The sequence below is a fragment of the Microcaecilia unicolor genome, chromosome 11 (assembly GCF_901765095.1).
Source record: "Microcaecilia unicolor chromosome 11, aMicUni1.1, whole genome shotgun sequence".
NCBI classification, from domain to species: domain Eukaryota; kingdom Metazoa; phylum Chordata; class Amphibia; order Gymnophiona; family Siphonopidae; genus Microcaecilia; species Microcaecilia unicolor.
In genome coordinates this window covers 83,863,871-83,889,990 of record NC_044041.1, presented here as the reverse complement: position 1 = coordinate 83,889,990, position 26,120 = coordinate 83,863,871, and the positions used below count along the sequence as shown (strand labels likewise).

The following is a 26,120-nucleotide window of genomic DNA, read 5'->3' as shown; positions in this document are numbered from 1 at the left end:
ATACTTTTTATGCATCAAAACTGATGTGCAGTGAAGAGGCACCCACCAACTCCAGCGCTGCTCTAATTTCCCAAAGGTTCTTCGAAGACGCACAAACCCCACCTGAGGGGCCACTAAAGACGGCAGTACTGGAGCCAAGTGGTTATCCAGCATCTTGGCCAACAACTTGGCCTTAAAATTTAAAAGGCATATAGGATAACAGGATTCAGGTCACTCTGGGTCACGTCCTGCTTTCAACAAAACTGATTTGAGCCAGTCAGAATCTGGTAGCCTTCCTTTGTTGTTAATAGCATTTAAAACAGTAGTGAGGGTAGGGGCAGTTTTATCCTTTAACAATTTATAAAACTCGTCACAGAACCCATCTGGAACCTGAGCTTTGTTTAGTTGGCTCTGCTAGATGGCCCACTCTACTACTTCTAATTGTATTAGAGCATTCAATCTGGCCAAATCATGTTGGCCAGATTGAATCAGGAGATCCAGGCTGGACAAATACATATCACCCTCCAGATGAGGTTCCGCCGGACTAGCGTACAAATCAGAAAAAAAGGGTTTGAAATTTTTTGACACCCTGATCCGAGTTAATCAACACATCTTGCAATGTCAGAACTTTAGTAGGACCCCCTAGACCTCTGTTCCAGCTTAGCCAAAGACGACCGCTCTTATTAGCATGTTTGTAGAGACAATATTTGTAATAAGCAAAGGACTTCTGGACCAGTTGATGAATCATCGAATTCAATGCCTGCTGAGCTTCCAGCAACAGGGTTTTATAATGCAATGTGCAGTGTTGACCAAACAGTTTCTGCAAAAAAGTGACCCTACCATTCAATCTTAACAATTCTTAATTCTCAGCTTTTTTTTTTTTTTTTTTGATAGCTAGAATATACCAAAAATCCATCCCTCAAAACAGCCTTCGCTGCCTCCCAGAATCTACATGAGCTGATTACATTGCTCATAGCATTGTAATTTTTGTGCTATATAATCCGTAAATTTTGCATCTCTATACAATTTAGTAGGAAAACTGGCACTGGGGTTGAGACATAGGGCCCACAGAAAACAAGTTTTAAGATTAGCCAAGCGTGATCGGATATCACAGTGGGCCCTATATCTAGTGCCTCCATTTTGGGAAATAAATCTCTTGTTATGAATATGTAGTCTATGCGAGATAATGTGGAATGGGCCTGGGATAGATGCATATAGTCTCACTCCATGGAGTGAATTGTTCTTCAGATGTCCACCAAACCTAATGCCCCACAAAGTCGAGAAATCCCCCCAGAACCCCCAAAGAAAACCTGTGCGGTGCATGTGACCTGTCCAAAAGAGGGTCCTGCATTTCATTGAAATGCCCTCACATAATTATTGGAATGTCATCATACTGATGTAGGAGTTTAAGCATTACCTCCCCCAAACCAAAAGTAATCACCATAATGGTATTACTTTCTCGAAAGCCCCCCTTAATACAAACTGTTTAAATCAAACACACACCATTCACTCCACACAAGCAAACCCATACTAAAATGGTAGTAAATGAGCCAGATCAGCTAGAGAAATGGCACATAACACCATCAACAGAATGAAAAAACTTGGAGTCCTGTAAATAACACTGTTAACACATCTGAAAAACCAAATAATGCATATGTGATATCTACATCGCCTCCACATTAAGGTCTCCAATGTCCAGTCCTGGGGCTGCTAGAGCAGGAACAACACAGTCTGCCAAAGGAAGTCAGCAAATAGAGCAGGCCAAAGACTGGACTACCCTGGTTTAGCATCCAGAGGGAAACATGGCACCAAGTTGCAGGCAGACCATGAAAGAATATAGCAAACTGTATAATCATTGAATCAACTGTGTGGTTGACTACACTTTGCCCGTTCTCTAAATGGGCAAAGTGTAGTCAACCACACAGTCGTGGTGTAGGGCCAGAGCAACAGGCCATCTTTCTTGTTGAAAAAGGTCCCAGCCAGAATATCCATGGCAGGCATCAAAACTCTTTGCTACGATGTGAAAACTATGACGTTAAGGCGCCAATGCAATCTCTGGGAAAACTCTAGGAGGCAGGTTGAATTGATGAAAACCATATAACAGATCAAGCAATTAGCCCCAAAATACACAGTCCAAACTGCAAACTTAAACAGCCGAAACCTCATGGTTCCAAAATAGTCCAGCAAATGCAAGGTCTCTAGATTCTTGTAGAGTCATATCGTCAGTCTTTACTTGTCATCTTCAAGCCCTCCACAAATTTGGCAGCTTCGGAGAGTGAGTCAAAAGTCTGGATAGATCCATTGTGAGGTACTTGGAGTCAGGCTGGGTAAGCCAAAGTGAAACAAACATGCTTTTGCACCAGTTTGGTGCATATTGGAGCAAAAGCTTTCCATGCCACTGAAACTGCTGCCAAAAATCCTGGAAACAAAGCACGGGTTTGCCTTCATAGTTCAGCTCTTTACCTGCCCGAATAGCTTGCAATATCTCCTTCTTATGCACATAGTGGAGTAGTTTTAAAATGATTACCTGCGGTCTCCTATCGTGGACCCAGACAGTGGGCCCTCTCGATTCTGAGAGGTCCTGCTGCCAGAGAGAGCTAGAGCAATTTCATAAGCCATTTTTCCAAAGTATATAATTCATGCTCCTGCAAAATTTCTGATAAGCCCACCAAATGGAAATTATTCCTCTGGGCTCGATTTTCCTGCTTGTCAAGGTTGTCCTCAAAAGACTTTTGCTCCCCAGCCACTTAAGGTCTATCCTGCTCCAATATGTGGATGACCTCTTCTACCACCCCAACTCTGTCTTGGACCATTTTGAGAGAGGCAAATCCACTGCTCCAATAATAAGCTGGAGTTGCTTACCAAGCATGTGCTCCAGAGCCGCCTTCATCTCCATGGTAACCTCTGCTGCCCATTCGGAGCTAGGAGAGGATGAAGGCAGTGCACCCTTGTTGGCCATCTTAGAATCGGCAGAACGGCCTTTATCCGTGGTCTCTTGCTGTAATTTTGGAAGTCATCTGCTCTGAAAGCAATCGCCAAAAAACCCCAATAGGACTCCAGAAAGTAGCACTCCGGGGGGGGGGGGGGGGGGGGGGGGGGGGGGGGGCTTAGAGCACCGATAGGTAGCAGATTTCGGCAGGGAATGTCCGGAGTGTTTAAAATTCTGTCCTCACCGCACCATACCCATATCGGAAGTCCCTGGAGTCTCTATAAAAGCTCATGCAGTGAAACTAGTTTCTCCTCCTCAACAGGGTTATTGATTATACTTCTGCTTCTTTCTTTTTTTAATTTTTAGAGGTCTACTCCAGCTTCTTTCTGACAAAATCTGAAATTTTCTGGCCTTTTCTAGCTCTAGGAGACCTCAGCAAATGTTCAAAATGAACTTTTGGTCACCATTATCCCTTAATAACCCCAAGTTAATTGGCTTGCTTCTTTGGCCCGAAGAGACTCTTTATCTGCACATACCCATCCATCCTCACTGATGCTTAATATGGTTTACATTCATAAACCATCACTACCAAATGGAGTACTTCATTTCAGACTGTTGTCAACAACAAGTATTTTACCAAGTACTTAGCAATAGCAAGGATCCACCTTCACAAGCAGAGATGCCATCTTCCCATAGTCTGTATGACTGACTTGTCTGGCCAGACCACATAAGATGCATTCAGTTACCTCCAGGCCACAGTCTCCATGTTCCACAGTCTCAGGTTGCTCATTGAGACCAAATCCACTCTGGTGTTGTCAGGTCATTATTCAGTACATCAGTGGCCTCCTGAGCACATGGATAAAAACTATACAAGTACTATGCTCTGGGCTACAGAACTCCACCTCCACAAATGATCAATAAAGGCCCTAGGTCACATGGGAACCACTGTACACATTATTCCCTTTGCTAGACTGCACATATGCCCTCTAATTGGTACCTCAGTCTCCACTGGACCAATATTGTAAACCGCTCTACACAAGTCACAATGTCAAGGGATCTCCTAACTGCTATATACATTGTTACTCTTCAAGGGCAGCCTATTACAAATGCCACCTTCACCCTCTCTCAGGACTATTGCCTTCATAATTGGATGGAACACACATGTCCTCCATGTGTATACCCAAGGTGTCAGAACAAATGTCATAGGAACATAAGTTTGCCATACTGGAACAGACCAAAGGTCCATCAAGCCCAGTATCCTGTTTCCATCAGTGGCCAATTTAGGTCACAAGTACCTGACAAGATCCAAGAACAGTTAAACAGTGATTTTTCCAAGTCCATCTTAATAATGGCTATAGACTTTTCTAAGAACATAAGTATTGCCATACTGGGACAGACCGAAGGTCCATCAAGCCCAGTATCCTGTTTCCAACAGTGGCCAATCCAGGTCACAAGTACCTGGCAAGATTCCAAAACAATACAATACATTTATGCTGCTTATTCCAGAAATAAGCAATGGATTTTCGCAAGTCCATTTTAATAACAAGTTATGGACTTTTCTTTTAGGAAGCTATCAACCTTTTTAAACCCTGCTAAGCTAACTGCTTTTACGACATTCTCTGGCAACGAATTCCAGAGTTTAATTACACGTTGAATCAGAGAAATATTTTCTCTGATTCGTTTTAAATTTACTACTTTGTAACTTCATTGCGTGCCCCCTATTCCTAGTATTTTTGGAAAGAGTAAACAAGCTATTCACACCTACCCGTTCCATTCCATTCATTATTTTATAGACCTATCTCCCGTCAGCCGTCTTTTCTCCAGGCTGAAGAGCCCTAGCCGCTTTAGCCTTTCCTTATAGGGAAGTCCCCCCATCCCCTTTATCATTTTCATCGCCCTTCTCTGTACCTTTTTCTAATTCCACTATTTCTTTTTTGAGATGTGGTGATCAGAATTGCACGCAATATTTGGGGTGCGGTCGCACCATGGAGTGATACAAAGGCATTATAATGTCCTCATTTTTGTTTTCCATTCCAATACCTAACATTCTATTTGCATTTTTTAGCTGCTGCTGCACACTGAGCAGAGGGTTTCAATGTATCAATGATGACACCTAGATTCCTTTCCTAGTCGGTGACTCCTAATGTGGAACCTTCGTTACGTAGCTATAGTTCAGGTTCCTCTTTCCCACATGCATCACTTTGCACTTGCTCACGTTAAATGTCATCTGCCATTTGGATGCCCAGTCTTCTAAGGTCCTCTTGTAATTTTTCACAATCATCTTGCGATTTAACAACTTTGAATAACTTTGTGTCAACAGCAAATTTAATTACCTCACTAGTTACTCCCATCTCTAGATCATGTATAAATATGTTAAAAAGCAGCTGTCCCATCACAGACCTCTGGGAAACCCCACTATCTACCCTTTCCATTGAGAATACTGATCATTTAACCCAGTTTTAATCCACAATAGAACACCATCTCCTATCCCATGACACTGCAGTTTCCTCTGGAGTCATTCATGAGGTACTTTGTCAAATGCCTTTTGAAAATCCAGATACACAATATCAACTGGCTCACCTTTATCCACATGTTTGTTCACCCTTTCAAAGAAATTTAATAGATTGGCAAGGCAAGATTTAATAACCTAGTGGTTAGTGCAGCAGACTTTGATCACGGGGAACTGTGTTCGATTCCCACTGCAACTTGTGACTCTGGGCAAGTCATTTAACCCTCCATTGCCCCAGGTACAAATGAGTACCTGTATATATTATGTAAACCACTTTGAATGTAGTTGCAAAAATCACAGAAACGTGGTATATCAAGTCCCGTCCCCACCCCCTTTCACTTAATCCGTGTTGGCTTTGTCTCATTAATCCATGCTTTTGAATATGCTCTGTAATTTTGTTCTTTATAATAGTCTCTACCATTTTGCCCAGCACCAACATAAGGCTCACCGGATCACCTCTGGAACCTTTTTTAAAAATTGGCGTTACATTGGCCATCCAGTACCATGCTTGATTTTAAAGATAAATTACATATTACTAACAATAGTTCTGCAAGTTCATTTTTCAATTCTGTCAGTACTCTGGGATGAATACCATCCGGTCCAGGCAATTGGCTGCTCTTCAGTTTGTTAAATTGCCTCATTACATCTTCCAGGTTTATAGAGATTTCATTCAGTTTCTTTGACTCGTCAGATTTGAATACAATTTCTGGCACCAGTGTCTCTCCCAAATTTTCCTCAATGAAGACCAATGCAAAGAATTCATTTAATCATTCTGCTATGGCTTTGTCTTCCCTGAGTGCCCCTTTTACCCCTCGGTCATCTAGCGGTCCAACTCTTTTGCTGGCTACTTGCTTTTAATATACCTAAAAAAAAATTTTACTATATGTTTTTGCCTCCAATGCAATTTTTTTTTAATCAAAGTCCCTCTTTTAGGAAATTATTCAAATCTTCTTTAAACTTCTAAGCTAACTGCTTTTACCATATTCTTTGGCAACAAATCCCAGAGTTTAATTACTCTTTGAATGAAGGAATATTTTCTCTGGTTTGTTTAAATGTACTACTTAGTAGCTTAATTGCATGTGTGTGTGTGTCCCCGTTCATAAACCATTTAAAGCTCCATGCCGTTTTCTTGGCCCTTCAAGTCCTGACAACTAGGTCGTCATGTCCTATGTCAGGAAGCAAGGTGGCGTTTCCCTAATGCAAGGGCATAGGTCGGATGGTGCATTAGTCTGGAGCTCAAACTGTTTGCATGAGGTCAGTTGAAATTCAGCAGTCTGGAGCTCAAACTGTTGCATGGGTTCAGTTGAAATTCAGCACAGGGGACTATGAATGAAAGTTGTTGGAATTGTGATTTTGGCTTGAATTGTTATAAAGCTACAATTGCCTTTTATGCTTCTAGCATACACTTTTACAACTTGTTAATGTTTTTGTCTGCATCTATTTTACTTTTTTAATGTAAGCAGCTGCCATGTCCTTCCGATCTGACAAGCCCTCTCGGACCCCAAGCACCAGGAGCGCACGTGAGTCTTCCCCTGAGCCCCTTTCTTGTGCATGGAATAAAACCTGCTCCTCCAGCTCTCCTTTCTCTTCTCGTTTTGCTGCATGGAGCTGTTTAGTCTCTTCAAACTGATGCCAATATCTTTTCTCCTAGAAAAATGTTCAGCATTCCTTAAACGTGATGAATGATTTTGATTTTTTTTTCTTTAGCAGATAATTTCTATCTTCTAGTTCTGCATTCTTGATTGAGTGGGTGTAACAAAACCGCTTCCTAGCAAAACAGCTTCCTAATTGGACAGTATGGCTTGATCAAATGATTCAGTTTTATTTTTCCTCTAAAATGGTACACTTTAGACATGTTTTTCTTGAAAAAATTATTGTATTACTGTAAATTGACCTCCCTGTTTCCAGCACGGGAGAGAGTGGCGTGAGATTTGTTTATAGTGGAGTCTGTGGTTATATGGTCCCCTCTGATAATCACCTAGTCCCAGAAAAGGCTATAATAGGTGGTAATTCTCTGATCCATAAGAAATATACCAGTAGGGTTTCTGCCTCCTTACACCCACCCCAAGATACAGTGGACCAGCCACCCCCAAGATATGGGGTGACAGAAAAGACAGAGACTATGTTCCTTTGGAAGGGAAAGTCTTTATTCCTCACCAATTTAGGTAATAATAAAGCAATAAGGCAATAACAAATAACAATTTATTATGAGAGGGAGTGAGAGAGACAAAGAATTACTCACTGTCGATCATCTCAGCCTCTGTCTAAATACAATACAACAGTGCCTTATATGCAGTGGATTGGGCATCATTCCCCTCCCAAATCATACAGCCTTGCAACTTCAGCTAATTTCTGTCTTATTTCAGCTATTTCTGTCTTACTTTATTATTTACATAAAATGGAAAACACTATCTGAATGTTATGGCATACAGAACGCAGTATCTAAATGTTTATGGAATACAGTATTTTATAACAAGTCCAAGGTTTCTTTGACAGGAGATTGTAGTGCTATTTTGCTACAGGAATCAATCCTGGACCCAGGTCTTATCATTCTTTTGTCTAGTAACCTCAACACATCTTCGCCTTCAAACTGTGTACATTCTTAGTGTCCTTGTGGTGTAGAGTTAGCGGCACTAGCTCTGTCAGGGAGAGGAAGAGTGCTCCTTGCTGAATCAGTATGACCTCAAATTCACAGCTTTCAGCAGAAAGTACAAAAAGATGCAGCTTTCAGGCATTTTAGAGCCCTTAGCTTATGCAGTTCATAGGTCATAATAGACCTGTCAGTGGTCAGAAAAGTGCAAATCAATTCAGATTCTACATGGAGCGGATCACATTTCTCTGTTTTGTCAGTCCTGGTGAGTTGTGGTCTTTCTACCTGCAATAGGCAGCTGAACAAAAGTTTTCCACTGCTAATTTGTGTTTGTGTGATGTACAGAGGATAGTTTGCTGTGCTGAAATTGCTGCTTATAGCATATATTTGTATTCTGAAAAGACTCTGGATTTGGTTTATTTTTAAATAGGGTTACATAGTATAGGCACGTAATATATTTTTAAGACTGCCATTTCAGACTTGTCTGCTTGTAAAGTGAACCCCATCCCTAAGCCAGTGGGGCTTAGGGGGTGTTCAACCCCAGCCCTATTGACTGACTTGTCACTGCTGTAGTAGCAGATAGTCTTGAGCACTATGTACCGTTTTGCAGTATAAATTGCACATATGAGGATTATGGAGACTTCAGACTACAGTCTTCACTGCTAATTTTTCTCCCTCCCCGTCTTAGGGCAGGCTTAAACATTGGACCAGGTGAGCACTGACTCAGAACAACAATGATTTTAAAGGGCGCCAAAATTCCCAGCCTCTTAACGTCACCGCCAGTGCCTTCTGGTCCATTCTGTGCACATTCTTGTGCTGCACAAACTGGCATGTTTCTAAATATAACTGAGATAAAACAATGCACAATGACAATATGGATGCAGCAACTGATTGTTTTGGACATACCAAGATGGCAGCTGCTGGGGAAATGAACTTCAGCTTTTTTATGTCATGCAGTCTCCTGTCATTAAACCTCCTTGCCTTGAACAATCCAGTACTTTTCTCTACCTTTAGCAGCTGGTAGGTTCTGCTGACGTTGCTCCCCTGGCTGCAGCCTCACAGCATGATTAAGCTTGGTCGTCTAATGGCCGCTCACAGTGTCGGAACCGTGCCTGGTTCAGCTTGGAGCTTGGCTGCAAAGCCCCCAGTTGCACTTCTTAGTACCTCAGTGTGAGGCTTTTCCTCGGTCCTGTGGGGCCTTGCCTGAGGAGTGGAGTCCTCATCCCCTCTTTCCCATTCGCTCTATTTGGGTAACCCCCCGCCCCCCAAACAGGTTCCCCCTGCAGCTCCCCGGCTTTCCAAAAGTGCTTGCTTCAGCAACACATGTACCCCCCCCCCCCCCAAAAAAAAAAAAATATATATATATATATATTCAAATGTACTAGCTAGATTTGTGCCCTTTGTCAGCCAATGCTGTAGTAAAGAACTAATAGAGAATTTCACTCTAGGGTGTACCCAGAGAAAGCTAGAGACAGCAGATATGCTGGAGCCCTGGCCCAAGGTAGGCCGGGGTAGTCAGACTGGCCTGTGTGTGTCTGCCATGTGATAGAGCATTCTGGTGGCACACACTGTGTGGCCTTCAGAGCCTGCAGTTGAGCTGAGATAATGGATTATTTTTATAGTGTGTAAATGTGGACTCATTCATTCTGTTTTTTCTCAGTGAAAATTTTACATTTCCTCAGCGACCCTCCAGACCGGTCAAGACGCGTGGGTTATGTCCTCCTACCAGCAGAGGGAGACTGAGAAAACACTAAGCTTTTGAAGCCTGTATATATAACCTGTGCAGAACCTTCACTAGCCAGTATTTTCTCAGTCTCAGCAGAGGTAGCAGTTGACAGCCTGTGCAGTCTCCAATAATCTGGTGAGGTAGTTTGTCATTGGGTCGTAGGATTTTTTCCTTCCAAACTTTATTCTGTTGCAGTACCCTGTACGTGTGTGTGTAAAAAAAAAAAAAAAAAAGTGCTTTGGGGCCCTGGGTCTGGTGGGGCCCAGTTTTTCCCCCTGGGGTGTTACACCTATGTTTGGGTCCCTCCCCCTTTGCTGCTCTCTATTTCTGTTTGCTTGGCAGCTTTGTGCCTCGGCTGCTTTCTCAGTATTGTAGCCTTGAGTGCCTTACAATTTCCAGATGCCAGAGTTAGAGTAAGATGCCTTTAAGGTCAGTTATTCTATTTCATTTTGCTTGCCAGCTTTGTGCCTCGGCTGCTTTCTCAGTATTGTAGCCTTGAGTGCCTTACAATTTCCAGATGCCAGAATTAGAGTACTGTGCCTTTAAGGTCAGTTATTCTATTTCGTTTTGCTTGGCAGCTTTGTGCCTCGGCTGCTTTCTCAGTATTGTAGCCTTGAGTGCCTTACAATTTCCAGCTGCCAGAGTTGGAGTACTGTGCCTTTAAGGGCATTTATTTATTTATTTATTTTCAGCGGACCGAACGGGGGTTTTGATTCCTTGCTGGAACGAGAGAGCAGCGCTTTCTCCAGTGCTTTTGCAGTGTGAGTGAGTTTTTGGTTTGGCGCGTTTGCGGAACAGCTTTTCCCTTCCCTCGTGGTTTATGGCGGCCCAGCTCCTCCGATGTCGCGCGTGCTCGTGGCGAGGGGTAGAGGCGCCGGGCGCTCAGTGTAGCTTTGCGGTGCACCTATAAAGGTGGCTGCGGCACCCCCCGACTTGACCGCGGAGGGATCGATGGTGTCGGGAGTCTCCGGGTCAGCGGGAACAGTTTCGGCGGGAACAGCCGCCATCTTGAGTCTGACGCGGCCCGTGGAGCCGGCTGGTTTTGGGCCTGCGGCCTCCGTTTTTGGCACAAAAGGGCCTAATGACGGTCCAGGAATGGTGGGCTTTCCTCCAGATTTTGTCTGGACGCGGTATCAGGCCTGGAGATCGGGACCCCCCCCCTCCCCCCCCCCCAATTGGAAGAGGGGGCTATTTCCGTCTTGGCTCAGAGACCACGGTTAGAGTGGTCAGAGGACAGGCAATGTTTTTCTCCTGTAGCTGCAGAAGCTGCGCTTAGTGATCTGGGGGAGTCAGATGGAATTGACGGCTCTCAGGAGCAGGATTGTTGGATTCCTGGAGAGGATCCTTCAGTAGTGCGGATTTTCCATAGAGATGAGCTGTCAGAACTCATAGATCAGGTGTCGTCCACCCTTCAGTTTGGTCCTGAGGTGGCTTTGGGGGAAACTGTCCAGGATCCGTTGGTGAAGGGCATTCAGCGTCAGGCGTGATCCTTCCCTATGAACAAGGATCTCCGGGAGATGATTTGTCAGGAATGGGATTTGCCGTGTAAGGTGGCAAAGGCAATGGCGAGGCTTTATCCCCTCCCTCAGGACGATAGGGATTCCTTTAAGGCTCCCACGGTAGATGCAGTAGTGACGGCAGTAATTATAGCTACGGCTATCCCGGTTGATGGAGGAACGGCCCTCCGTGATCCTCAGGATAGGAAGTTGGGATCTTTTCTCAAGCGTAGTTTTGTTTTGTCGGCTCTAGCCCTGCAGGCCTCGGTTTGTGGGGGTCTGGTAGCTCGGGCATGTTTTCGTTGGGCCGAGAAGCTCCTGGATGATTCGGTAGATGTTGGTTCTTCTGGGGGTCAGGAGTTAGCCGACTTGGACATGGGTTCATCCTTTTTGTCTGAGGCTTTTATGATTTGTTGCCTACTTCAGACAAAAATATGGCTATGGTTGTGGGTCTCTGCCACTTAAGGGAGCTATGCTCTTTGGAGAAGATTTGGACAAGTTAGTGTGAGGTCTTAGTGATACCAAGGTTCTATGGCTTCCAGATTTTCGGTTCAAGGCAGGGGCCAGAACTAGTTCCTCTCTGGGACGGTTTAGGGAGGCTCAGCGGTATAGGCCGGGCAGATCGAGTGGGACCTACCCCTAGCTGTCTGTTTGTCCAATTTAGATTGTAAGCTCTGTTGAGCAGGGACTGTCTTTTCATGTTAATTTGTACAGCGCTGCATAAGTCTAGTAGTGCTGTAGAAATGTTTAATAGTAGTAGGACCTCTAGGGGTCGGTTTTTCCAGCGCACACAGTTCTTTCGTGAGAGTCGTCGCGGAGGGCGTGGCTTTTCCGCGGGAGGTTAGTATTCAGGCCACAATTCCCAATGAAGGTGTGCGGGCTCAGGCTCTGGTGCATGTTGGGGCTCAGCTGAGTCTGTTTTACCAGAGTTGGGCCCAAATCAGGTCAGATCAGTGGGTTCTCAAGGTGTTTCGAGGCGGATGTGCGCTGGAATTCGAAAGCTGTTCTCCCGAAGTGTTTCTGGAATCCCTCTGTCGGTCTTGGAGCAAGAGGGCAGCAGTGAGGGACACTCTGCGGTGGCTGCTCGCGTTGGGAGCCGTGGTTCCTGTTCCTTCAGATCAGCAACGCTCAGGGTGCTATTTGATCTATTTTGTGGTCCACAAGAAAGAGGACACTTTTCGTCCCATTTTAGATCTCAAAAGGGTCAATGCGGCACTCAAGGTGCCCTCTTTCCGGATGGAGACGTTGCGGTCGGTCACTGGTGCGGTCAGGAAAGGAGAGTTTCTCACTTCCCTGGATTTGACGGAAGCTTATCTTCACTTTCCTTTGTGCAGCCTTTTGGTTCCAAGTTACAGGGTCCGATTCGTCGGTTCCTTGCAGAGAAGGCGCCGACGGCCCGTACTTATCGTCAGGTCCTGGGCCTGATGGCGGCGACCATAGAGGTAGTTCCGTGGGCCAGGGCGCACATGCGTCAGGTACAGTCAGCTCTGCTCAGTCGTTGGTCCCCTCTGTCGCAGGACTTGGAAATGTGTTGTCCGCTGTCGGTGGCCCCTCGTCTCAGTCTCCGCTGGTGGCTCAGTCCGCGCAATTTGGGAAAGGAATGCCGTTGGAGTCCCCACAGGGGCTGGTAATGGTCACGGATGCCAGTCTGCAAGGTTGGGGGGCACATTGTCTCAGTCAGGTAGCTCAAGGCCGGTGGTCTCGCGCAGAAGCAGAGTGGTCCATCAACCGGCTGGAAACTCGGGCCATTCGGGTGGCGCGCCAGGCCTTGACGTCGGTGGTTCGCCACAAGGCAGTCCGAGTGCTCTGTGACAATGCCATGGCAGTAGCATATGTCAACCGTCAAGGGGGGAACAAAGAGCCTTGGCGGCGCAGTTGAACTCATCTTCAGGCTCTCTTGGCAGCGCATGTGGCCGGGGTAGGTCACATAGATGCAGATTATCTCAGCAGGCACACTCTAGATCCCAGAGAGTGGTCTTTTCTTCGGTCAGTGTTCCAGTGAGTTGTGTCGGTCTGGGGACTTTCGGTGATCTTAGGGCAACGGCTCGCTATGCGCAAGTTCAGAGATTTTTTTTTTTTCAGTCGCCGAAGAGACCCTTGAGCGGAGGAAATCGACACTCTTCTGTTGCCTTGGCTTCGGGAGTGACTGTATGTGTTTCCTCTGTGGCTGTTAGTCGGTCGAGTAATATAGCGCATCGGGTGATTCTGGTAGCTTCGGATTGGCAGCGTCGACCATGGTATGGAGACCTGGTGCGGTTGGCAGGGGCGGCGGCCCTGCCTTTGTTGGGATCAGTTCTGTGTCAAGGCCCGATAATCATGCCGGATCCGGCTCGGTTTTCGCTTATGGTTTGGCTCTTGAGCGGCACAAGTTGAAGAAGAAGGGGCTTTCGTCCACTGGCTTTGCTACGATGTTGAGTTGCCGTAGACGATCCACTTCCTTGGTGTATGTCCGGGTTTGGAGAATCTTTGAGCACTGGTGTGAAGACCATCGAGTTCGGCCGTTTCACTCTTCGGTGGCGGAAGTTTTGGAATTTTTGCACGATGGTGTTGATAGAGGTCTGGCCTTGTCTACACTGAAGGTTCAGGTGTCAGCTTTGTCATGTTTTCGTGGGAAGCTTCAGTGAAAGTCCTTCGCGTCTGTGCCTGAGGTAGTGCGTTTTTTGAAGGGTGTTAAGTTGCTGCGTCCGCCTCAGTGACGGATGGTGCCTCCGTGGGATTTGAAGCTAGTTTTGGATGCTTTGATCAGGCCTCCGTTTGTGCCTCTGGTATCGGCATCTTGTAAGGATTTATCTTTAAAGGCGGTCTTGTTGGTGGCGATTACTTCAGCACGGAGTGTTTCAGAGCTTCAGGCTTTGTCTTTTAGGGAACCATTTTTGTCCTTTCTGAGGGAAAGGTTTCGTTGCGGACGGTGCTTTCCTTTTTTGCCCAAGGTGGTTTCCGAGTTCCATGTTAATCAGGTCATCTCTCTGCCAGTGTTGGGTGATATGGCTGGAGATTCGGAGCAGCGTGGTATTGCCAAGCTGGATGTCAGGAGAGTTTTGAGTTGTTATCTCTCTGGAACTCAGGACTTCAGAGCCTCTGACCGTTTGTTCGTTCTTCATGGTGGCCCAAAGAAGGGTGCAGCGGCTCCTAAGGTGACCATAGCACGGTGGTTGAAGGAGGCGGTTGCATCTGCTTACTTGGTGAAGGGTCCTGTGGTGCCTAGGGGCTGGTCTGCTCATTCCACTAGGGGAATGGCAGCCTCGTGGGCGGAGAATAGTATGATTTCTCTGTTAGATATTTGTCGGGCTGCGGTTTGGTTTTCGTTGCATTCCTTTGTGAAGCATTATAGGATTCCTGTGCATGCAAAGGACGAGGTGCGCTTTGGGGCAGCAGTTTTGACCTCTGGCCTTAGTAGGTCCCTCCCATAAGTTAGTTACTGCTCTGGTACGTCCCACGCGTCTTGACCGGTCTGGAGGGTCGCTGAGGAAGGTGAAATTAGATCTTACCTGCTAATTTTCTTTCCTCTAGACCCTCCAGACCGGTCAAGAGCCCGCCCTGTCTGTATTGGAGGCCAGGAGGTGTATTTGTTGGATAATTCTTGGCTGCTGTAAATTGTTGTTTCTCTAATTGCAGACTGTTTATTTCTGTTTTGTGATAGGAGTCCGGGACAGGTGGGGCTCTTCTTTGATAGTCCACCTGTAGAAGCCCAACTGTTTTATCAAAGGCAAAGGAACATGTTTCTGTAAGAGCAAGCGGAAGATGTTTCTTGTTTTTGCAGTTTACTGTGACCACGTACAGGGTTGCTAGTTGTTGTTAGTGTTTTTTGTTTCTCTGCTTTGTCAGGGGTATACTGGCTAGTGGAGGTTCTGCACAGGTTATATATACAGGCTTCAAAAGCTTAGTGTTTTCTCAGTCTCCCTCTGCTGGTAGGAGGACATAACCCACGCGTCTTGACCGGTCTGGAGGGTCTAGAGGAAAGAAAATTAGCAGGTAAGATCTAATTTCACCATGCTGTTCCCTCCCCCCAAAGCTCAAATGGATACATTTCTTTCTGTGTGGCTGCCAAGGCACATTGGCAGTTAGCAGTGTTGCCAGGTGGGCGGTTTTCCGCGACCCGCCGCAGGAAATTTTTGCCCGCGGCGGGTTGCAGTTTTTTGGACTTGTTTTGTGTCTTTTGGGCGGTTTTTTAAGCGTTTTTTTCGGCCGCGGGGGGCGGGGTTAGTGATGTTTTGGGCGGGGTTAGTGACGTTCTGGGCGGGGCCGATGACGGCGGGGGCAGGGTTGATGACGGCGGGGGTGATGATGCGGGGGTGGGGATGTCAGAGACGGGGTTTGAGTTTGGGCGGGTTTTGGGCTGGATTTGGGCTCCTTTGGGTGGGAAAAAAATTTTCCACCTGGCAACCCTGGCAGTTAGAATCCTCTCAGTCAGGAAGGACAAATCCCTGGTCATGTGGTAGGCCTTTTTCATTCCTGTCCACCCCGGGTCTCTCTGCAGGTGGGGCCCCTGGAGGGTGTCCGTAAGGGCCATGGTGTGGGTTTTTTGCCTCTGGAGCTTGACCCAGATGGTTAAGTATGCCCTGCACAGGTTCCCTCTTGAGACTAATCCTAGCCCTTTCCCTAACCCTCATCTTCTTGGTGGGGGGCTCCGAGGGGAGTGGCAGGAGCCCCATTTTAGGGTTTTAGCACAGTAGAATGTATCTTGTCTTCTGGGGGATCCTAGCTCTTCACCAGGAGTGGAGGAGGACTTGGGTCCTCTTGGGTTCCAAGGACCCTCCCTGTTGGGGGGCTGCGGAAGAGCAATCCTATGGGTTCTGGGCCACTTATCATGAGGAGCTGCCTCGTCTTAGCCTTTGGCAATGCTTAGGCAACCCACAGTGGGCCCTTCGGGGCCCCAAGGCATTTTCCACTCCATAAGGCCCTCAATCAACTTGATGGTGGAGAGGAGGAGTCCCTGGATGGTCCCATTGGGGTTGCTGGGGCGCCTGGCCTTTTCAGTGGGGGCTCCAGCATTCAGGCTGCTATTGTGGCAGTTACGTAGCTCTATGCTGCATTCGTTCCAGCAGTTGCCAGAGTTCCTGGAAACTTCTTGCTTGGAATCCAGGTTGGCCTTTTTGGGCGGACGTCCTATATAATCTGGTCTACATAGCTTCCTGCTCATTGGCGGCATCGAGGGTCGCTGTTGGTTGCAGCTTCCAAGAAGCTTTTTGAGTCAGCTGCTCTTTAGGGTGTGCTTGCTCTTTGGTGATGGAGAAGTTGGTGAAGGATATGGGGGAGGCATGGCTCTCCCTGAGCTGCGGCAAGGGATTGGTCTGCTTCAGGTCTGAGCGACACCCTTCAGCCCAGCGTGGGGAGGGAGGGTGCGCCGGGTCCCTCGTTTCCAGTGGGAGGCAGGCTGTCCACAACGAGTGAGTCTGACTCACGTCAGATCAGTGGGTTCTAGAGTTGGTTGAGAGGTGGTGCTGTATGGAATTCGGTCTGGTTCCGGATGTCTTCTTGACCTCTCCCCCACAGCTTGGCTGTAAAGCACCAGGCTGTTATTACCCTTCAGCATTTCTGCGATATGGGAGTGGTGGAACATGTTATGCCAGCAAAGCACAGCCTGGGGACTGTTACTTTTCTGTATTTCATGGTCCCAAAGAAGGATGGCTTCTTCCGGCCCATCTTGGACCAGAAAGGGATCAATGCTTGCCTCAGAGTCCAGCACTTTAGAGGCTCTGTGCTCTGTCATCGTATCAGTGTGGCCAGGGGAGTTGTTTTTTTTTTACTTCCCTGGACTTCATGGAGGCTTATCTCTCCATTCCCATTGTGGTTCATTATAGGAGATTTCTGTATGCTGGGGCGGCACTTTCAATTTCAGGTCTTGCCTTTTGGCCTGGCTACAGCATCCCACACATTCTACAAAGTGGTGGTGACTGTGCTTCTTTGGTTTCAGGGGATTCGGGTTCCTGCCATATCTGGATGTTTGGCTGATTTGAGCAGATGCAGTGGCAGGCCAGTCAGGTCATCTCTCTAGGAATCTCTCTGGGCTGGGTCGTGAATTGAACCAAGAGCCACCTTACTCATCTTAAGTTTTGGAGTTCCTGGGAGTCTGCTTCGACACGAGCCGGGAGATGGCTTACCTTCCAGAGGAGTGGATAGAGAAGCTGAGGAGACAGAGGCGCCAATTGTGCGAGTTTCCATAGCGCACAGTCTGGGACTATTTGCAAATCCTGGGCTCTATGGCTATGTCTATGGTGGTGGTGCCATGGGCGAGGGCTCACATGCACTCTCTACAGAGGGTCCTGGTGTGCACTGGCCTCTCAGGACTTCCATTGTTCTCTCCTGCTCATGCCCAGGTAAAGGATCAGTCTGGCCTGATGGGCTAGTCTGGTGAACCTTTTGAGAGCGGTCCCTCTGGTGCTAGTCACCACAGATGCAAGTCTCCTCGGTTGGGGAGCTCACTGTCTTGGGCATGTGGTGTAGGGCACCTCTTCAAGCCAGGAGACTTCCCTAGAGACCTGGACAGTCCATCTGGCTCTGCAGAAATTTCAGCCACTGTTTGGAAGAGAAAGCGGTTAAAGTGACGTTGGACAATGCCACGGCATTGGCGTATTTCAACAAGCAGGGTGGAATCAGGTGTCTGTCGGTGGGCAGAGACAAATCAAGCTCTCTCAGCAGTCCATATTGCGAGTAATGACAATATGCAGGTGGACTTTCTCAGTTGCTGTCTCCTGGATCCAGGAGAATGGGAGATAGGGATTTAGGCCTTCCTACTACTACTACTACTACTACTACTATTTAGCATTTCTATAGCGCTACAAGGCATACGCAGCGCTGCACAAACATAGAAGAAAGACAGTCCCTGCTCAAAGAGCTTACAATCTAATAAACAAAAAATAAATAAAGTAAGCAATCAAATCAATTAATGTGAACGGGAAGGAAGAGAGGAGGGTAGGTGGAGGCGAGTGGTTACAAGTGGTTACGAGTCAAAAGCAATGTTAAAGAGGTGGGCTTTCAGTCTAGATTTAAAGGTGGCCAAGGATGGGGCAAGACGTAGGGGCTCAGGAAGTTTATTCCAGGCGTAGGGTGCAGCGAGACAGAAGGCGCGAAGTCTGGAGTTGGCAGTAGTGGAGAAGGGAACAGATGATAAGGATTTATCCATGGAGCGGAGTGCACGGGAAGGGTTGTAGGGAAGGACGAGTGTGGAGAGATACTGGGGAGCAGCAGAGTGAATACATTTATAGGTTAGTAGAAGAAGTTTGAACAGGATGCGAAAACGGATGGACTGCTCATCATGGACTGCAGGGGGCCTCCTCAGTTCAACTTGATGGCATCCAGATCCAATGCAAAGAGAGTGCCTTTTCAGCTGCCAGAGGGGACCTGGCCTCTTGGGGGATAGATGCCCTGATTCAGCCTTGGCCGGTAGTGGAGCCTCTCTATCTTCCCTCCATGGCTTCTCATTGGCCGCTTGTTGCTCAGGAATACATCATCCACATCTGGTCTTGCTGTTGACGTCAGATTGGCCTTGCAGAGCTTGATATGCGGATCTCCAACATCTTCTGGTGGAGGACCCGCTTCTGCTCTAGGGTCGGGGGTCTGTTTTAGCAAGGGCCAGTAGAGGTGGAAGATCCAGATCTCTTAAGGTTTACGGTATGGCCATTGAAAGGTGACTGTTAGAGAAGCACGAGTTTTCCCTTGTAGTGTCTTAAGCCTTGCTTTGCTCCAGGAAGTCCTCTACATCTCTGGGTTATATTGGGATCTGGTTTGTGTCCTGGTGCAGGGAACAGTTCCCATCTCCCTGGAGGGCTCAAATTTCCAATATTCTGGTTTTTCTGCAGCATGGCCTGGAACCCTTCCTGAGGGTCCAGCTTTCAGGGGAAGGTGAAGGGCATCTCTCTGGTTTTGTATAGAGTGGTAGCTCAGTTTATGAAGGGGATGGTGCATCTGTGCCCCCATCTTCGTCCTTCTTGGGACCTCAGTCTGATCCTCCAGGTGCTGTCTGAGGCTCCGCTCAAGCCACCTGCACTTGGCTTTCATCAAGAATCTTACCATCAAAACAGTATTTTTGGTGGCCATCACCTCTACTAGGAGAGTTTCAGAATTGCAGGACCTTGTCATGTTGGGATCCCTAACTTTCCTCCTCCTCCTCAGATTCCGTGCCCCTTCACACAGTACCATCTTTTCTTCCCGAGATGCTGTCTCTGTTCCATGTGAATCAGAAGATTTATTTGCCCTTCTTTGTGACACAGGAATCATCACCGGAGGATCGGAGGCTTCAGAAGCTGGACGTCCAGAGAACGCTTTTGAGGTACCTCAAAGGAGACTAATGAAGGGACCTGGGTGCATTACAAAGGGACCTTCTGCTGCTTGGGGAGATGCATACTGGATTGTTCCAGGGAGCGTTTTGGCTTATGCTGGTGATGCCACTGGCGGAATTCAGTTTTCTCTACTTCCACCTGCTGGTAGGAAGGGATAACCATCCACTGATACAGAACAGTGTCACTGACTAAAAAAAATTGAAAATTCAGGTAAGACATAATTTCTCCTTCTCAAAGCATTTGGAAGAGTTGCACCTTGCATGATTGTTTTCCTTCGTGTCGCACATGACGCTGTCAGACTTTTTCCATGGAGTAGTTTATGAAGCAGTTTTTGATCCAAGGAGTTTCTTGCAAAATTCGTCTCCTGCAGGTTTGTAAATTCTGTCGCTGCAACACGGGGCCTTTCTCTGTAGTTTTCCGTTAGGGTTTTTTGGTTCTTATTTTCTGCAGCCCACTTGGCTGCCTTAGGCTTTGAAGCTAGCCAGGTGAATGTTTCAAAGTAGAGCTGATTTTGCTTCGGCTGTTCTTTCTGACACGTCCGAGAAAGTTCAGTGGCTTCAAAGTGTACCCAATGCAACAGGACCATATCCATTTCAGACACTCAGTTGTACCTGCAGTGCTGGGACCCGATCATGATTCCTCTTCTCGTAAACTGTTTGCAGATGTTAATGAGAGACATCAGAAGCTCTGAATGTTATTTTGTAGGAGCAGCTTGGATAAATATTGTAGTGAAAAGCAGTGCAAATATTTTTGGTGCCTAGAAGTCTGCTCTGTTAACGTTGACAGCAGGAGCATTGGTCTCTATGGCTGCAGGAGTTGCATCAGACACTAGGGATGCATCAATAAAAGGGGGTCTCAATTTTCTTCAACATCAAGCATCAGAGACTTTTGGAACCAGGATCTTCTGATTCTTCTCCCTGCCCACCCCCCTCCTCGGAGTAGGAAAATTTCATCCTAGTCCTTTATGCCAAAGGATGGCTGATGTAGTGCATCAGGTGGAGGCCAAGAAGCATCAATATTGCTCCCTATCAAAGCACTGTGCTGAGAGCATGGAAGCAGTGAGGTCAGCAGTGCCCTTGAAGCGCCCCCCCCCCCCCCTCACAATATATGAAGGTAGTTCACTATCCCTGGTATTGGACAGGGTTTTCCAGACTCCAAGGAGCTGAGATCAGCCTCCAATACATCCCAAATGTCTTTGAAGGATGTGACCACACTGGCCGAGTCCCCTATTTTTTTTTGCGGCCCTCAAGGAGCAGCTCATGGACTGATTCCAGGAACAGATGGAGCACACTTTGGCTCACAAAGAGCACAGCGAAGATGACTTGAAGAAAGGGTCTTAAGACGATGTGTAAACAGTCCAATTTATTGACGTTTTTTACGTTTGGAACCAATGACATTTCACTGCGGCTCCTGCACCACGCAACTTCTTGAGCTTTGCTCTACAAATGAAGTTCCATTCAGGAAACAAACTGTGAGATGGTGTTTGAACAAGATTATTGCAAAAGAGTATAAAGACTCCTGCGGCAGGCCGGTTGGGCGAAACACGGCCGTGTCGAGTCGCTTTATTTCATTGATTTGGACTAATCAATAAATTGGACTGTTTATACATCATTTTAAGACCCTTTCTTTGAGTAATTTTCGCTGTGCGCTTTGTGTGTTTGAACTTGCAAAGGTTTTGTTCTTCTGTGTTCACATCGCACACTTTGGCTCAACAGGAGGCATTAGTATTGAGGGCATCAATTGCTGGAGGAGGTTCAGTCCATCCAGGAGGCTCACATACTGCCTGCGTGTGTAGCACATTGGGGTGTGCACTAGTGTCAGTCTTCGGGGGAGGAAGCTTTCCTGACACACTGGACGCCCCAGGTACTGATGACCTCAAAAGTCAGTCATTCGAGACATGCACAGACTCGGACATCTCCAGGGGGAGTACTCCTGTGAGTTGAATTCTGAGTGCTCCTGAGTATTTGATGAAGCATCAGAGGTCATCTTAGAGGGGAGGTCTCTTGGTCTTTCCTCAGACCTCTCCCCTCCACATGAGAGATGAAAAAATCTTCTCCAGAGGAGCTCTCATTCTTTATGATTTGGAGACTGAGGATAAGCCCAGGACAGACATGGATATCCTCCAGTTTGATCCCCCAAAGGAGGCTGTGACAGTGCCTACACATAGAATTCTGAAGTTAGTACAGATGAAGGTGTAGGAGATTCCCCCCCCCCCCCCCAGTTAGTACAGGTGAAGGTATGAGAGACTGCACCCCCTCCCCCTTATACAGCAAGTCAACAAGAAGGTTTAACTGTGTGTGTAGAATCCAGAAGGCTTTAGAATTCAAGAAGCTGTAGCTTCCTCACCATTCCATGGTGGTTGAATCTGCTTTCAAATGGGCCAAGAGTATGAAGACTTACTTCTCAGTGAAAACCTTTTGGGAAGATACTGCTTTTAGAATACCATGCTTACCTCCTACATAACTTCTTATCAGCTCTTAATGAGCATTCACTTGTGGAACATTTGCACAGTGTGGTGAAGTTTGTGGTCACTCTTTCTTATGAGAAGACCCATGAACTCTGTCAACTATTAACCAAAGAGAGTGCAGAAAATATCATAGGTTGCCTTGACCATGTATTTTTCACTACATCATCCAGGGCCTCTGCAGTGAGGATTAGGATTGGCAGACTTGCTTGGCTGCAGGCATGAGACCTTGAGCTAGCGATGCAGGAGAAACTAGCAGACATTCTGTACAGTGGAGATTTAACTTTTTAGGTGAGAAGGTGCAGGAGGCTGCTAATCTCATCAACCACCACTTTGGACACAATGAAGTCTCTCTCCAAGCCCATTACCAGCTCAGTCTCCTTATCCAGTAGGTATTTTGGTGGAGGGCAATGAAGATCCTACTACTCAAAGGCATATAGGTATTCTTGCTCCTCCCAGACGGCCCAAGGACCTCAATCTAACCCATTACAGCAGAGGGCCCAAAGGTCTCAGCCAGCTTCCCCAGTCAGGGATGAGCTTATGACTGACTCCAAGACAGCATAACCTCTGAATGTCCTGAATGACCTACCCAGTGCTTTTTTTTGTAGAAAAAAAGGTGCTGGTACTGTGGGCGGGGTCACCACACATGACACCGCCCCTATTATAGCCACACCCACATTAGCCACACCCCTTATACCAGCCATGGCGCATATAAACAGACATCATTGAAAATATTATACTAGTATAGGAGAAAAAATGTGATTTTTTTTTCATTATAAATAATTTCTGTAAGCTGTTACAGCTTCAGTATACCCAGTGCAAAATAAGACAAATTCCAAACACTAAAATGAAAATGATTTTTTTCTACCTTTGTTGTCTGGTGACTTTGTTTTTCTATCCATATTGGTCCCAGTCTCTGATTCTGCTGCTCTCTATCTGTTCTCTTAACTCTGTTTCCAGGGCTTTCTTTCCATTTATTTATTTACTTTCCTTCTTTCTTCTTCTTTTGTTGCCCTGCATCCATAAGTAAAAGCTGGGTCCTCCTCCATGGAATTGACTGGAGGAGGTATAACATGGATCCAGCTTTTGCCTATTTTCTCCATCCATGTGCAGTTTTTCTCCTCTTCCCTTTCCCTCATCTCCATCCATGTGCATCTTCTTTTTTCTTTCCTCCGCTCCATTCATGTCCAGCACTTCTCCTCTCTCCTCCCCTCCATCCATGTCCAGCATTTCTCATCTCTCTTCCCTCCTCTGTATCCATATAAAGCAATAATTCTCTCTCCCCTCTCCTCCATCCAGGTCAGCATTTCTCCTCTCTCCTAGCCAACTCCTTCATCCATCCATGTCCAGCAATTCTCCTCTATCTCCTGCTCTCCTCTCCATCCATTTCTAGCATTTCTCCACTCTCCCCTCTCATCCATGTCCAGCAATTCTCTCTTCCCTGTCCTCCCCTCCCTGTCCAGTGATTCTCCTCTCTCCCCTCCATGTCCAGCAATTCTCTCTTCCCTGTCCTCCCCTCCCCGTCCAGCGATTCTCCTCTCTCCCCTCCATGTCCAGCAATTCTCTCTTCCCTGTCCTCCCCTCCCCATCCAGCGATTCTCCTCTCTCCCCTCCATGTCCAGCAATTCTCTCTTCCCTCCCCTCCATGTCCAGCAATTCTCTCTTCCCTGTCCTCCCCTCCCCGTCCAGCGATTCTCCTCTCCCCTCCATGTCCAGCAATTACCTCATCCCTGCCTTCCCATCAATGTCCAGCAATTCTCTCTCCCCTGCCCTTCCCATGCCCAGCAATTCTCTCTCCCCTGCCCTTCCCTCCCATTATTTCCAGCGATTCTCTGCCTCTCCCCTGCCCTCACCTCTCCCATATCCAGCGATTCTTCGTCCCCCAGCGTCCTCCTTCACTGCCTGCCAGCCAGCGTCAGACTCAGAAGCGAACGGTGCAAGCAGCGATTGGCTGGCAGCGTCGTAGCTTCCCTCTGCAAGTCCCGCCTATGCGTAAACAGGAAGTTGTAGGCGGGACTTGCAGAGGGAAGCTATGACGCTGCCAGCCAATCGCTGCCTGCACCGTTCGCTTCTGAGTCCGACTGGCTGGCAGGCAGTGAAGGAGGACGCTGGGGGACGAAGAATCGCTGGATATGGGAGAGGTGAGGGCAGGGGAGGGACGGAAAAATCGCTGCACGTCGATTGGAGGGCAGGAGAGAGGGGGAGAATCGCCGGAAATAATGGGAGGGGAGGAGGAGAAAAAGGTGCCGGTACGCCGTACCGTTGCTTACCGGCACAAAAAAAGCACTGGACCTACCTGTAGGAGGGAGGCCAAATGTATTCCATGCTAGGTGGCTCCTTATAACCTCAGACCAGTGGGTTTTGAAAATAGTCCGGATGGGTTAGTCTACAGTTGGAAAAGATCCCTCCAAATTGCTCATTGATAGCATCAAAGTGAAGTTCTCGGCATCAGGACAGTGTGGTTGAACCTGTTCCACCACAGGAAAGAGGGCAGAGATTTTTTTATTCCAAGTATTTCTGATCACAAAACTGATAGCATTTTGTTGCATCCTAGACCTGAGGGCCCTGAGCAAATATCTGGCCAGGCAAAAGTTCAGAATGGTGTCCTTGGGCTTGTTTCCATGATTCAAAAAGGAGATTAGTAGGTTTTTTTGGACTTGAAGGATGCATTTACCCACATTCATAAACTTCATGTGACTTGGATGTATCTAAAATTCTCAGTAGAGAAACGCCACTCCCAGTATTGCATATTTATTTATTTATTTGTTACATTTGTATCCCACATTTTCCCACCTATTTGTAGGCTCAATGTGGATTACGTAGTACCGGAGAGGCGTTTGCAGACTCCGGTGTGAACAAATACAAACTGTTCACCTTCTAGTTTCCTTGCCTCTGATCATCCCTCCTCTGATCACCATCTTATAACTTTCACACTTAAATCTCCTCCCTCCCAGTCCCGTCCTATCCTATCTAATTTATCTAGGAATCTTCACGATATTGACCCTTCATCTCTATCCTCCCATGTTTCAAACCTCCTCTCTACTGTGGCACCATCCACGTCTGTCAACGAGGCTGTTTCTTCTTACAACAATACTCTATCCTCTGCCTTAGACACTCTTGCACCTTTGATGACCGGCCCTGTAAGGCGTACAAAACCACAACCTTGGCTGACTTCTAATATCCGCTACCTACGTTCCTGTACCCTCTCCGCCGAACGCCTCTGGCGGAAATCTCGGGCCCTTGCTGATTTCTTACACTTTAAGTTCATGCTGACCTCCTTCCAATCTGCTCTTTTACGTGCCAAACAGGATTATTATATCCAACTGACCAACTCTCTTGGCTCTAATCCTCGACTTCTCTTCACCACATTGAACTCTCTCCTCAAGGTGCCCCCTCCCCCAACTCCCCCTTCATTATCTCCTCAGACCCTTGCTGAATTCTTTCACAACAAGGTTCAAAAGATAAACCTTGCTTTCTCTACCTCACCAGCTCTCCCTCCACTAGTCCGTTCCCCTCTCTCTCCTTCCCCTCATTCCCTTTCCTCCTTTCCTGAAGTTACTATTGAGGAAACTACACTTCTCCTTTCTTCCTCAAAATGTACCACCTGTTCCTCTGATCCCATTCCCACCCATCTTCTTAATGCCATCTCTTCTACTCTTATTCCTTTTATCTGTCACATTCTCAACCTCTCACTTTCCACTGCGACTGTCCCTGCTGCCTTTAAACATGCTGTGGTCACACCTCTCCTTAAGAAGCCTTCACTTGACCCTACTTGTCCCTCTAATTACCGACCCATCTCCCTCCTTCCTTTTCTCTCCAAATTACTTGAGCGTGCTGTTCACCGCCGCTGCCTTGATTTTCTCTCCTCACATGCTATTCTTGACCCATTACAATCTGGTTTTCGCCCTCTCCACTCAACCGAAACTGCGCTTACTAAAGTCTCCAATGACCTATTACTGGCTAAATCCAGAGGTCAATATTCCATCCTCATTCTTCTTGATCTTTCCGCTGCTTTTGACACTGTAGATCACAGCATACTTCTCGATACCCTGTCCTCACTTGGATTCCAGGGCTCTGTCCTTTCCTGGTTCTCTTCCTACCTCTCCCTCCGCACCTTTAGTGTTCACTCTGGTGGATCCTCTTCTACT

At 47.1% G+C, this 26,120-nt stretch overlaps 1 protein-coding gene across 2 annotated transcripts in view; it reads left to right on the top strand.

The window, feature by feature from the left end:
* The window catches only part of SH3GL1 (SH3 domain containing GRB2 like 1, endophilin A2), a 168,706-nt gene that overhangs the window by 133,590 nt on the left and 8,996 nt on the right, over positions 1-26,120 (top strand). Inside the window, exon 9 of one of the 2 annotated variants that reach the window (XM_030217343.1) lies at positions 6,881-6,937. The exons of the other annotated variant lie outside the window; for it this stretch is intronic. Coding sequence (XP_030073203.1) covers positions 6,881-6,937 — 57 coding nt within the window. The remainder of the gene's footprint in view (positions 1-6,880; positions 6,938-26,120) is intronic. 2 annotated transcript variants of the gene reach the window in all.